We start from the raw sequence: 14,859 nt of genomic DNA, 5'->3' as shown, positions 1-14,859 counted from the left end.
ATAATTATTATTATCATCATTATTATTATTATGGTACTAATCTTTATATGTAAATAAAAATATACAGCTTTTAATACATTGGCAAAGCTTTATTTAAGTCCATAATTTTAGTGCCACTCCTCTAACAATAACAAACGTCTGAGAGCAGTTTAGTTCATCCCCAAGCAGCAGGACAAGAAGGTTCTGTATCTGTTGCTCCTCCAAGTACCTCCAAGTATATACACATGAATGAAATAATGTCCAACATTTATTGTCATAAATAATGCACCTATAGGTCGCAAATCAACAAATGTTTGTTTTGCCTCCTGGTATGAGGGCCGAACTATCTTGCTGCACAATCTGTATGGCAGTGGAGAAGGGATAGCTGGCTGAGCTGTTAAAGCACCATCTCCAAAGTGGGATCTCCAAGGCTCTCTTTATATCAAACAGAAAAAACACAATAATTAAACTCAAAACAAGACCCTTATATCAAAGGTGAAATGCTACAAGTTTATATTAAAACAGAGCTGTTATGCAGGATTTTCTCACCAGATGAACTGGTAGATCCAAGGCTCTCTCCTCTTTTTTGCAATACAAGAGAATCTGCAGTGATGCATCTGTTCAAACCTCAAAAAGGTTATCTTTGGTGTGTGGGTATAAAATACCTGTCTTGAGCAATCTAAAAATAAATAAACAAAAACAGCACTTAAATCCATGCCATAGAAACAGTACACTGGATTTATTAAAGGAATATTTCACATAAAAATGAAAAAAAAAAAGAAGATATGTATATATATATATATATATATATATATATATATATATATATATATATATATATATATATATTAGGTGAAGCACCCATACACTCAAACACTACGGCCTATTTAGTTTATTAAATTTACCTATGCTGTATGTTTAGACTGTGAGGGACATGCAAACTCCACACAGCAATGCCAACTGACCCAGCTCTGGGACATGATGGATTCGCCTCTGCTGCTATATGAGTGTATGGGTGTTTCACCGATTTTTGGGTGTATTCATAATTTACTTACCCTCAAGTTGCTGATTAATTTTCTTATTTCGGGTCACCACAAATGATAACTTGATGGACAAAGAAAATCATCCTCCATATACCAAATGATGTTTTCTCCAACCTTAAAACAGAAATTTTAAATTGTTAATTTGCACATGTATGCCAGACCAAATAACAACTTACCTAGTTTAGCAATGGAGAAAAGATAACTGGAAGGCTGCAAGTGGTCATCTCCAGGGCCCGGTTTTTCAAAAGTAATCCACTAGGATTTTGGATAAGGGATTGGAGCAAATCTTGAAAATGGGTTTTTCAAAAGAAAAAACGGATTACCTAATCGGATTAGATCACGTAATCTAATCTTGGTTTTGATCTGGATCAAACCTTTAGTTTGGGTTTTTCAGACCTTTTTTATAGGATCTGGATCACTTTGATCCAAAAAACCTGGATTAAATTGATCCCATCAGAAGGGTGGATTTAGCGTGGATTTCATGCCTAAGATGTAATGAAAACTTAAAAAATGTATTAAACAACACTATTTTTGGATCATGCAGTATCTTACGAGATATACTATTTATTCATAAGGTTTTAATTTTATTTGTTCATCTGTCAGGCTATAGTGATTATTGGCTTTAACTTATTTAGCCTTTCTGTATAGGCCTCCAGCAAAGTAGAAAGAGTTTGGCCTCATAAAATAATCCCCCAAACAGCTATCAAAATTGACCAAAAACAATCAATTTTATTTTGTCTCTGTTGGGATAAATTGCAGACCGTCTGTGTGTTTCCTCAGTAAGCTGGAGCTCCAGGAAGGCAACAACAACTGAGAGATGTGAATCCAACAGTTTATTGCTCTCTTCTAAAGAAGTCTGGGGTATTCCCAGCTTTTATACATCATACTCAGGGGTGCATGGGCTATGAATACGTGCAAATATTCAGCTCAGTTAGGCAGAACAATTTTATCCAGTGCTCAAGAATGTCAAGGCGCAAAGTCAAGGCGCCTAGTACAGGGACAACTTACAATAAGATAAGACACAGTTACAAAACAGAATATTTGGAGAGTGACTACATGGATATTTCTTTCAATCCCCTCTTCCAGGCTCTGTTTTTTACAAGAGCCTGGATCATACCATATTCTTATAAACTCTATTTGTTAAATGGTTACCCTCAGTTCCATTCATAGCTAAATGTTCATAACCCTTTACCTAAGGCATTAACCATCCTATACATTCGTTCCATAAAACATCTCAGAAGACATGGACCAAAAATACATACACATAAGAAAATAATAAGTACCGGTACTACCATTGAGACATATGGAGCCAATGATCCAAACAGGCTTTCTAAAAATCCCCATCCCCAATTATAATTTCTTTCCTTCATCTCATCCTTATACACCTGTGATGATATCCTTTTCATCGCTTTTACAGCTTGTCCTACTCGTCCAAGATCCTCATCATCCGCGGGAACGTAAGTGCAGCATTGGCTCTCTCCAACCAGGGAGCAGACCCCGCCCCTTTCCGCTAAGAGCATGTCCAGAGCCAGTCTGTTTTACATAGTCATTAGTCTCAGAGCTTTCATCTCCTCTCTTAGTCCAGAAATGTCATCCGTGGTACTGTTAATAAAAGAGGCCAGTCTATAATGCATGATCTCTTGCTGTTTTAAGGCATCTGCTACGCCAAAACTGGGAATCATAGCCTCCCAGAATCTAGTCCAGTGTGATCTCATACGGTGTTCGTCGGGTACGTCGTCCTGGGGAACTGACCTCCGTTCCCTTCCGGATTGTCTGGCAAGATGCATGACAGTGACCATGTGTTGTAATTGGATCACAGTACAAAGACCAGTCCAATTGGTGGGGTAAGTGTTGAAGATGGTTTCTCCCCCACAATACCAGTACCAGTCATCGGCCAGGACCGCATCCTGTCTCGGCCAAGTGGGGACACAAGTTACATTGCTGCGTTGACAGTATGTGTTGTTCAGGTTGTAACATGCCGTGACAGCTGTCTCATTTGTGATATTAGCACATTTAAGTTTGTTCAGTTGCCTGGGATGTAACGTGGACAAACACTTAGTAGAGAACTATATTTTTTATTCTTTCGCCACGGTAAATATACCCCTGAAAATCGATCCCTTTCGCCAATTACTATATTACAATCTTTAGCTCTTAAGGTGGATACATTACCTCCATTTGTCCCATTAAAGCAAAAAGAAAAAGTGAACCCCTGGGGTTTCGTCAACAAAATATTCAAACCCATAGTTCTAGGTGTAGGTATTACAACAGAATGATTCTTTCTGCTAGTTGATTTGCAAAGAGGCTCCCATGTTTTCTTGTTAGAAACACATGTGGGGCGCCATTCATAAATATCTCCCAAAGCATTTGTACAAAAAGCAAGTTTAGTACATGTAAAAGGCAAAGGTTTCAAGGATATAGTCACAGCAGAGGAGAACACTTCTTGGCAGACAACACATGACTCATTGGTTGTCTGTCGTGCAGTCCAGTTAGCATACTGCCAGAATAAGTTGTGTACTTCAGTGTGGGCCTGTGTCAGTCCCAGTAGGGTTATCAGTAGAAGTAGTCTGCAAAACAAAAACTATTAATATCATATCATAGACATTTACTTCAATGGTTTCACTCTGGTGCCATGGATCCACTGTGGAAAAAGATCAGTTAATACAGCAGTGCGTGTAACAGCCAGAACCTCAGCTGGCCCTTCGTATTTGGGGTCAGTTAAATCTTTCTGGGGTTGTATATCTTTTATTAGCACCTTGTCCCCTATCTGGAAAGGGTGTGCTGCCTTAAGTGGAATTTCAGGGTGTTTCTTTGTTACCCTTTCCCAATACTGATTAAGTTTCTGAATTAGGGCCGCTGAGAATTCTGATATGTGGTTAGAAAGCTCAATACCCACTCCCATAATTCCCCCTTGCCATGGGATAGGGAAAGGTCTTCCCATGACCACCTCATATGGTGATAAAGAATCCAAATTTGCTTGTGGTGTCATTCTCAAATCTGCTAGTACTATTGGTAAAATTTTTACCCAATCTTTATGACCGTGTTGTCTTAAGGCCTTCTTTATCTTTCCTTTCAAGGTTCTGTTAGTTCGCTCCACAAATCCAGATGATTGTGGATGATAGGGTATGTGGAAACGCCAATTTATATTTAATTCAGTTGCCAATTGTTGCGTTACCTTTGATGTAAAAGGTGTTCCTTTATCTGAATCGATACTTTGTGGGATCCCATATCTAGGTATAATTTCAGAGATCAATTTCTGTGTTACCACATGTGCATTTTCCCTTGTGCAAGGAAAAGCTTCTACCCATTTTGAAAATTTATCCACGCAAACCAGTAGATACTTAAACGGTCCCCTCTTGGGCATATGCATGAAATCTACTTGCCATTCAGAAAAAGGTTTGATTGGTCTTGGTAAATGTTGGTGCTGTGCCACAGGCTTTGATACATTATATTGAGCGCATATAAGGCATTTGTCAAGTATGTTATTAATGGTGGTTTCTAGTTTTGGGACACAAAACAAAGATCGCATCGTTTCATGTACCTCTCTTCGTCCACGATGAGTGACACCATGAAATTCGTGGACGAGGAATGACAGTGCCACATGTGGGAGACATAGGCGACCAGTGTTGTCGTGCCATAGACCCATCTTTTCATCAAACGTGGAAGAAAAGGCGTTCCAGAAGGACTTATCCTCGTCAGTGGCTGATGCTTGTAACATAGTTTAATGTAATTTTTACTCTACGCATCATTTGCTGGGGTTGTAGTTTAACCTCATCATTTTTAGAGCACAAGCAAAGAACAGCATCAATGAGGGCTGTCTCATCATATTGAGACCCCATTTTGTTCATCAATATAAATTTATAATCAGCTCCTGTAAGCTGTGCATTTCTAGAGACACGTATCATAGTTTCTACAAATTCTACTGGCCTGCTCATATCAGGAAGCAGTGAAATGACATCCTTGAGCTGTGTTGCGGAGGGAGGGGTTACTTCAGCATGTCCCCCTTTCTTTGAGACCCATAGGAAAGCCTGATTATCCCCTTGGTCTGGTTTCTCTGTGCGAAGCCCCTCTAATTCTTGTACAGGATACAGAGGCATCCTCTGATGTGCCTTTCCTTGCCCCTCATCAGGAATGGGGGAGGAGAGGGTAGGAGTAGGAACAGTAACTGTAACTGAGGGAACAGTAACAACGGGGGCTGGAGGCACTTTGGGTGTCTCCTTTCTTTTTACCTCAATCTTTGATGCTGAGCCTTTCAGTGGCTTCGGAATTAATTTCTTTACCTCTTTTGGTAGGTTAATATTTTGTTTATCATTCCACACACTCATCATCTTCATCCAGATTTCATAACCCTTTTTCATGTAATCATGGTCCCATTCGGGATCTCCTTCACTTTCATAAATTAATTTGTGAGCCCGTTTTAGCACATGGGGGTCAAATGACCCACCTCTAGGGTAGGGACGCATCGCTTGTGCCTCTTTCCACCCTGCTAGATTATCTAACCATGGATTAGTGTAATATCCCCACCCACATCGATACATCCAATCTTTAGGGCCTTCCCCTATCTCAGGCTTGGGGTATGAACCACCCATGTTAGTAAATACTTACTAGAAAACACACAGAATGATCGTTTTACTTTTGTATAGCGCGCTCTTCTTGGCTTTTCAGGGAAAATCCCAGCCAAGGATTACTCAGTTCAGTAATGAAGCTTATCAGGCAGTCAAACCAAATTCATGTCTTGCCAGCTTCCTGAACACTCAGTTCAGTGATGAAACTAATCAGGTAGTCAAAACCAAATTCATGTCTTACCTGATCAGCTTCATCACGTCGGGGTCACCAAGTTGTTGGGATAAATTGCAGACCGTCTGTGTGTTTCCTCAGTAAGCTGGAGCTCCAGGAAGGCAACAACAACTGAGAGATGTGAATCCAACAGTTTATTGCTCTCTTCTAAAGAAGTCTGGGGTATTACCAGCTTTTATACATCATACTCAGGGGTACATGGGCTATGAATACGTGCAAATATTCAGCTCAGTTAGGCAGAACAATTTTATCCAGTGCTCAAGAATGTCAAGGCACAAAGTCAAGGCGCCTAGTACAGGGACAACTTACAATAAGATAAGACACAGTTACAAAACAGAATATTTGGAGAGTGACTACATGGATATTTCTTTCAGTCTCTAATTGATATATATATATATATATATATATATATATATATATATATATATATATATATATATATGTATTCATCACAATAGAAAATATTTTTCTTATTAGGATATTTATTAATGATGCATGCAATGATTACAGAATAAACAAAAAATGCAAGAAATGGCAATGACTGATTTTTGAAATCTCTTTCAACAATTGCAAAAAGAGACTGAAAGGGCAGAAGCACAGCTTCGCCTGGCAGAGGAACAACTGACTCTGACCAAACTGCAGCAAACCAAGGCCAGACTTGAGATCCCCCTCATAAAGGATACGTTCAGACAAGCTGCTCTCTCCACATCAGATGAGGAAGTCTGAGATTATTGTGGAGTTTTAGACATTAAGTCTTTTTTTTATTTACATCTATATTTGAAACTTATTATAAATATCCTCAATGTACAATGTTTGTGTTGTAGGTCTCAGATGAGCGTACTGCTGGAAGAGGATGGGGTGGGTTTTTTCTTGTTTTTCTTATTTATTATTATTATTACTTTAATATTTATTAAATTTTCTTAGTTTTCATTTAAAAAAAAATAAAGTTATATTGACCCCAAGCTGGCTATTCTACTTGTCACTCTTTACATATAGTTCTACATTGTGATTTCCTATCCTGTTTGAGCACTGGTAATCCAGATTTAGTGATCCTGAAAAGTTCCTATCCGGATCAGATTGATCCAATCCAATGTTGCTTTGAAAAACTGGCTCAAAAAGTAAGCTGGATTACCTGATCACAGATCGCAAAAACAGAATTACTAAATCTGGATCAATTTGATCCGGATTAAACCTTTTGAAAAACCGGGCCCAGGGGTACCTTGAACAGATAGAGAGAAAAAAATATGAAAATGTGCATTTTTTGCTGCGTATTGCTTAAGTGTGTATCTATGCATTTTTACATCATGTAAATATTACAAAATACAAAGCTGTTTTTTTTCTCACCTATCTCAGCAAGATTATCAAGGAGGTCGAAAGCTTGCTCTGTCCAGAGCAACCTACAATGAACAAACAAAAAATAATAATAAACCACAAATGAACATGAGCTGACAGACAACATTTATTAGTTCAGTGGTCACAGCATTACTAAAATCTCACCTGAATTGAAAACTGGGCAAGGACAATGTATGATTAAGGGCTTTGTATTATTGTTTATTTGCACATATCACTACTAGTATTATACAAAGCTGACAGATGTTACAATTCTTATATGAATATATAATTTTTAGGGCTTATATTTAACTGCTGTATGACATGTATACCTGATTAAACATTTCTGTTAGCATCTAACATTATTAGGGTGTGGTTTCATCCATGTAGGTTAGTATAAGATGTAGGAAAAATGCAATTTTAAGGACCTTTAATATAGTACACACAAACAGTAATAACAACATTTAACTTTCAATAGTTAATAATCAAGTACCTTGAAATGGATAATGAATCCTCTTCTGAGAAAAGATGATATAGCAAGCTTGTCTTTTCCAGGTTCAAGGTTGACTTCTTCTTGACTAAGTTACAGTCTACTGCAGTGGTTCTCAAAGTGGGGGTCGGGACCCCCCGAGGGGTCGCGGGGCAATGAAGGGGGGTCACCTGGTGATTTCCAAAAATCTATTTATTTTTATTAAACCATAAGAATTAACATATTTTATCCATAACTATACTGAAAATAAAAATAGTTGTTTATAGTTACTATATATTATATAGTTACTATAGTAGCTTATAATTACTAATTCTATTGGATTGCGACCCCTGGGGTAATTACATTATATTAAAGGCAGCAATAGCGTCAAATGCATTTAGATTTTTTAACATCAGGTTATAATTTCTGACACATTTAAAGCACTGACACAAATTTAATTGGTGTGTCTGCGTCATTGCATGCAAGGTTTCTGTATTTATAACCACCTCAGAGGATATTGGGGGTTGCGAGTCACTAGCATTGTTATTTTGGGGGTCGCGGGCTGAAAAGTTTGGGAACCCCTGGTCTAAAGAAAGAAACGTTGCGATCCATTCAGCGCCCTCTAGCGGCGAATCATAACCAATAATATAAGGCTCCGATTCTAAACTTCTTGGGAAAAAACAGCAACTTCCTGAATAAAATGTAGCATATTTATGTGTCTATATTAGCATTTAGATGTTACAGTATTGTTTCCTTGCGAAAGGACAGTGTTTTTTTAAGACAACATAGACTACCTTAAGCAAGGCCGTACTCACACTAGGTACAGTTGCCTCTAACCGGGCCAAAGCACGCTTGTCCCCCCTCCCGTCTCCCTCGACGGCCTGCGCTCACACCACAAATGGGCTTCGGCACGCTTACGTCATCGCTGCTGGGCTGTTCAGTGAGAAGCGCTCTCTCACTCAAAAGCACAGTGGAGATTTCTCTAATTATATCGTTTCAGTCATTTGATATGCCGTCAAATATTTCGCCAAACAGTCCTTAGGGATGCGGGGACACGCAGTCAGATATTTCGCCGAACAGATCCGCCACTTTTGGCACTCATAAACAATCATAAAGCCCTCGTGCTGCAGGAATGAGGAGGTCTGCTGAAGCTGCGCAGCTATATATATATATATATATATATATATATATATACACATGTATGTATACATAGTTGAAGTCAGAATTACCCCCCCCCCCTGAATTATTAGCACCACATTCTAAACATAGCAGTTTTAATAACTTTTTATTATTTAGTGATTTATTTTATCTTTGCCATTATGACAGCAAATTATATTTGACTAGATATTTTTCAAGACGCTTCTTTACAGCTTAAAGTGACATTCAAAGACTTAACTAGGTTATTTTGGTTAGCTAGGCAGGTTAGGGTAATTAGGCAAGTTATTGTATGATAATGGTTTGTTCTGTAGACGAAAAAATATATAGCTTAAAGAGGCTAATTATACTGACCTTAAAATGGATAAAAAAATAAAACAGCTTTTATTGTAGCTGAAATAAAACAAATAAAACTTTCTCCACAAGAAAAAATGATATCAGAATATTTCCTTGCTCTTTTAAACATAATTTGAGAAATACTTAAAAAAAAGAAAAAATCAAAGGGGGGCTAATAATTCTGACTTCAACTGTATATATAGGTGAGCACATTAAAAAGCATTGGATGCAGCTCAATTTCACTGCACCAGGAGCCTCATGCATCAACGCTGCGTACGCACAAAAACTTTGCGTACGCCAGGTTTCACGCTCAGAATCGCTCACGTTTGGATTTACTATCAATGAACTGAACGTGGGAATGTGCACAGCATTATGGCAGCTTTTTGGCTAGCGTACGCACATTTTTTGTGCGTGTCTGTTTTATTTGCATTGGCGACTCCTAGAGGCAGTTGTGTTAAATTCCTCTCTACAAAGTGTCTTTGAGCCTTGCAATGGCAGCTGTATGAGACGGGTTCATCTAGCAGGTATATAAGGTTTCCATACCACGTAGTTGACCAGCTAAACATTAAAGCGCAATTTGCAGCGGTCGCCTGTTTTCCAAATGTAATCTGAGCTATCTACTGCACGCACATTGCTATAAAGACACTATCTGAAGATGAATTTGCATGCGTGAATCAGAAACATTTCCATTCAATAAATGTGAAAATAAAATATGATGCACAAACTTATTAATGATTCCTACCTGTCTTTCTCGTGATAAATGTTGGCAAAATCTGATATGTAGCGGGGGGGAAAAGAAGAAAGAGTACATCAGACGCTGGATTCGAACCGAGTTAACGCTCGAACGTGTCAAAACATGATGACATGTGTCTTACAAGCTGCACCACTGAGACTGTTACAGGTACTGCAACAGTTTACATTTATAAACTACACTATTTCTTCTTTAATTCACTCAGTGCGATGTTCAGACCCAACTGTGTTAACCGCATCAGCTAAACTCTCCCACTCTATTTTTTTCTTTTGTTGTTAATTCCAGAGAATAAACTTGCAAATAACTCCGCTTTTCTCCGGTCTACCTCCGAAAGCAGCACCTCCAATTCACATTCTGTTCAAAGTTTCTCTTTTTGCTTGATTTTGCCATTGCTTTTTCGTTGGGTTTTACCATTAGCATAGTCATTAGCATATTCATACGGGGGAGGAGGCAGGGAGGGGTTTTGTGCTCCTGCATGTTGCGCTCAGTTTCACGTTCATTCGGGTGTACAAAAGAATATGCGTGAGATTCGGCGTACGCAGTGTTTCATACATCTGAATTTTTTTCTGCGTACGCACATTTACAGCTTTGTGCGTACGCAATGTTTTAGTAAGAATTCCACGCAAGTCTTCGTACATGAGGCCCCAGGTCTGCATTCAGACCCCTCTTGTCATGATCGGGGTTTGAGGAAAAAGGGACGAGGACTCAATTGCAAAGAAAAGGGTATTTATTAATGGTAAAAGTTTAAATAAAGTGCAAAACAAAACACCCAAGGTGGAAACAACTAGCAAAACAAACAAACAAAGAAACCAACAAAATTGACTGGGCAGGCTGGTAGGGGTCAGGGCTGGAACAAACGACAGGACAAGGAGAGAAACGATGACATATGATGACAAACTGGCACAGGACAGCAGACAGGAGGAGAATATAAAGCAGAGTTAAATTAATACACAGGTGAACAAACAGGTGTTAAACATGTGAATCTAATAAACTAATAATGTGTTAACAAGGAGGGTAGGACTAGACAATAGACGGGAGAGCACATGACACAGAGACAACACAAGCCATGCGCTCACATAAAACAGGACAAGACCATGCAGCCAATGAGAGAACTCATTAACCGCATGTTCATGACAACACAAGCACAACACTGAAGCACACAACAAAAGCACGTGACCACAATGTAAACACAGAGCCATGTGCTTTGACAACAGATGCAAGACACAAGCACTCGATAAACACCTTATCGTGCGTTTACACATATGCAACGCGCATGCTTCATTTCAGCGTCCACCGAAACCGAAACCAGATACACGGAGACGCTGAGAATCTAACAGCGCGATGCTTTACATGAATTTACATGACCAGAGTGGCAGAACCCTAACACCTCTCCCCAGATGTGAAACTCTTTCACTCCTCTGATGGCTCTGTCAACAAGAATTCAAAGGCGTGCTATGGCTTGTCTAATCTCAGCATCTTCTTTGCTAAACTGAGCTGCTGTTTTGAAAGATGGTATGATGAGTTTGGCCCCTTGCTCTGCCAGAAAGTTCTTCCTGTCATATTTACAGCTGGGAAATGCATGAAAACTCAAATATGGTTGCTGACGCTTATTGCTGGAGCAATTAGGAATGCTTCAGCGACACCTCAATGTTGCTTCATTCATTGTTGTTTAGACCATAAACCGCTTTATGCAACTAATGGTACTTCTGCATTTCAATCCTGCATGCGTGAAAAAGGTGATCAAGGTTTTTTATTTTATTTTGGCAGATGTTTCTGTGTAATCTGAATGATTAGGCTCCTCCCAGTCCTACACTGTGAACTTCATTTTGCTAATTAGTTGTTTCAGTCTTAAACTACTCAAATAGTGCGCCTTTTCTATTATACATTTTAGTTTTCTAGTATGCATTTAAGTTAGATTTAAAGGAAATTAATATAAAATGCTGCTTCAAGTGTTTTTTTATTTATATTTTTTATGAGGAATTATTAATGTATGGCTTGTTGACTCTAGTGTGAGCAGCGCTGAACTTTAATCTTCTCTGTTTTAGTTCAGTTGATCAAAAGAGAGCAGAAGCAGAGCCCAGCTGTGTGTCTATGAAGAGTGACATGTCTATGAATCAACCAATACGTTTTAAGAGTGAAAACACACAACCTGCTGTCAGGTAGATCATCTCTACACATATGATTACACTGCAGTATTTATATAATCAATTTTTATACGATCATTTTTATTACAAGTAACTTTGAAAATGCTCTGATCATGAATTGAAAAAATTCAGTATGTTGATCATTTATGATCAGAAATCCTGATCCTCAAAGCTTGTATGAGAGTATTGTATGAAAAAATATAATTTAGTCGGAAAGTGAGCTATTAGAAACACAACAAACACAGTCATGGTGAAACACTAAAATATTTAGACAGTAGAGATGGCATTGAGATATATATGTATTAGTGCGTTAATGTATGCGATTACTTTGAAATAATTAACGAGTTAAAAACAATTAATGCAATTAACGCAGTTGCAGGTATTTTTTTAATTTCCTGTTGTGGTGGACGTGTTTAACGTGCAAAGAAAAACGGATAAGACCAAGGAAGCACTTTTTGAAGGCAAGTTTCAGTATAAAACAATTAATGTCACATCACCAGGCTATCCAGAGTTTCCTCCAGAGTTGTAATTTTAAGGCTTGGTTGTGTTAATAAGATGCAAAGCAATGTGTGCTCATGTGTCTCTTGAAGGAAATCGTGTTATTTTTTCATTTATCTCACTTTGATTATACACAGCTACTCAGCTAACATGAAAACGACTGTCATATTGCCTAGTTCCTCCAAAAGGCCCACCCTCAAGTGACTCTGATTGGTCATCATCATAATGTGCTGTGATTCGCCGATCGGCTCCACGTCACGCCCGGACAAACACGCGCGTTTTGTGTAAACAGTCAGTCAGTCAACACGTGTAGGTAACGAGTGAAAATGGGATGCAGCTCCTTTAAGAGAGTTTCTGTGCCATTTAGTGTGTGTTTATGTGTGTGCCTGTGTATACTATGAAGTATCTGTAACACGAGAAGCACATGTGTGCGCAAGTGATATTTATTGTTCTTTTTCTCTCATGTTCGGATTAAGTTATTTTCTGTGGTGACGATGGTGACAGAATAAATCACAAGAGATGAGATGAGACATTTGTGAGCCTGGATTGATTTGTTTTTGCTGTTACACTCCAGTTGGGAGAGCATTGCTGTATTTTTTTTTAAATCAACGCGTTACAGGACGTCTTTCACGCATATCCGGAATATGCCTGTGTAAGTAACATGAATCGTTCACATATCTTTTGCGACTTTATTGTCTGAGTTGTAAAACACATGGAAAAGCTGCCTATAGAGCGAAACACTGCCGTCTCACACAGAGAGACGCAGGTGCTGGTCAAGAGTGTGTGTATGTGTGTGTGTGTGTTTACAGCCGATTGACTGATAAATATGGACTTGTTGCTAAATCGTTAGAGGTGAACATAATTTCCTGTTGTTTACATCTTTGTTACTACATACCGTTAAGGCTAGACACTGTACATGTCATGATCAATTTTAACAAATAAGAACACTTACAGGTCATGGCTCACAGAGTTCACAGCGTCTTCATGCTCCATCTTTGAGGAGATTTTAGTCGAATCCAGCACTGAACTTGGAGAGATTCTGGAAGCTGCGTTTTGTCATATCATGCTTGCTGTGTATTTTATAGTTCTCTGTAACATAATTAATATTGAACTGTAAGCACTTCTGTGTTTGGGTCGTGTCATTTGGAAGCCCAACAACAGAAACAGAGAAGCTCTGTGGAAACAGCAGGATGGCATTTCTCGCTCTGCAGTAACGTTACAGCGCCTCTGGCCACGGCCTTTACCTGCGCAGTTTGGGATGCGCAATAATGAACTTTTGTGATCTCACAGGGGGTGGAAGTATATTTTGTAGTCCCCAAAATTTGTTCATTGTAGGCTTTGCTAAGCTAACTCTGTATAAATCAAGGTCTCCCTTTGCATTGAACTTTGAGCATTTTACATTCAGAGATGCTGTTTATGTTCACACAGGTACATTACACATCAACTTAAGTTTAAAATATGATATCGTAGTGGATCACCCCTTTAATAAATATGGCTGTCTGGCCAGGATCTTGCTGGTTTATTAAGGGTATGTTGTTTACATGAAGAAATCTGTGTTAAAAGTTAAACAAATTTCTAATAAACAACTATGTTTTGAATTTAAATAATTTTTTTTCTTGCGTTTACATTAATTTCACATTTGAATAGCCAAAATTACAAGTTTCAGTCTTTAAAAATGCGATTAATCGTGGTCAATTTTCCAAAATAAGTACAATTAATTAGTTAAAATTTTTACTCGATTGACAGCCCTAATATATATATACATACATATATTATACACAACAACCTTGAAAACTAAATATACAAAAATGCAACATTTAGAGCAACATGAAAACAAAAAAAATTAAAGAAAATAAGAACCTAATATTAAAAGTATCAATAATATCACATTACACACTTGCAGCTGAACAGTAAATGTAGGGTCTTTTGGCCTTGTGTGTGTAACAAGTTATAAAAAAAAATGCTTCCACTTGCTTTTCTTTTATGTATATGGTGCTTTAATTCTAAATGACCCCCCACTCTGTTCATTGACTGGTGTCATGTTATAAACTAGTCCCTGATGGGTCATAGTATTTTCACCTGCCAGGAGAGTGGTTGTGATAAGTAAGTGCTCTTATAAAAAAGACACATGTTTGTTATCTATTTTTGTTTTGATTTTTCACAGTATACCTTTTTCTTTTTGACTGCAACTTTATAATGGCTAATATACATCCATCATTGCAGGACACCATTATAGACTGCTGGAACTGATCACTGTTTTTTTTTTTTTTTTATCTGTTTACCAGGTACATGTTTTAATATTTATTACCGTGTTTCGTAACTCATGTTGTATGTTGACTGATATACTCCAGCCAAGAGAGT

The 14,859-nt window shown here is 38.2% G+C and overlaps 1 protein-coding gene across 3 annotated transcripts in view; it reads left to right on the top strand.

Moving 5' to 3' along the window:
* Window positions 1-14,859, top strand: part of LOC110438431 (NACHT, LRR and PYD domains-containing protein 12-like) — a 73,993-nt gene that overhangs the window by 15,482 nt on the left and 43,652 nt on the right. The window contains exon 4 of one of the 3 annotated variants that reach the window (XM_073947390.1): window positions 11,902-12,015. The exons of the other annotated variants lie outside the window; for them this stretch is intronic. Within the exon in view, the coding sequence (XP_073803491.1) occupies window positions 11,902-12,015 (114 nt within the window). The remainder of the gene's footprint in view (window positions 1-11,901; window positions 12,016-14,859) is intronic. 3 annotated transcript variants of the gene reach the window in all.

The sequence above is a fragment of the Danio rerio genome, chromosome 4 (genome assembly GCF_049306965.1).
Source record: "Danio rerio strain Tuebingen ecotype United States chromosome 4, GRCz12tu, whole genome shotgun sequence".
NCBI lineage: Eukaryota > Metazoa > Chordata > Actinopteri > Cypriniformes > Danionidae > Danio > Danio rerio.
Note: the sequence above shows the minus strand (reverse complement) of the source record. Positions and strands in the feature narration are given on the sequence as shown.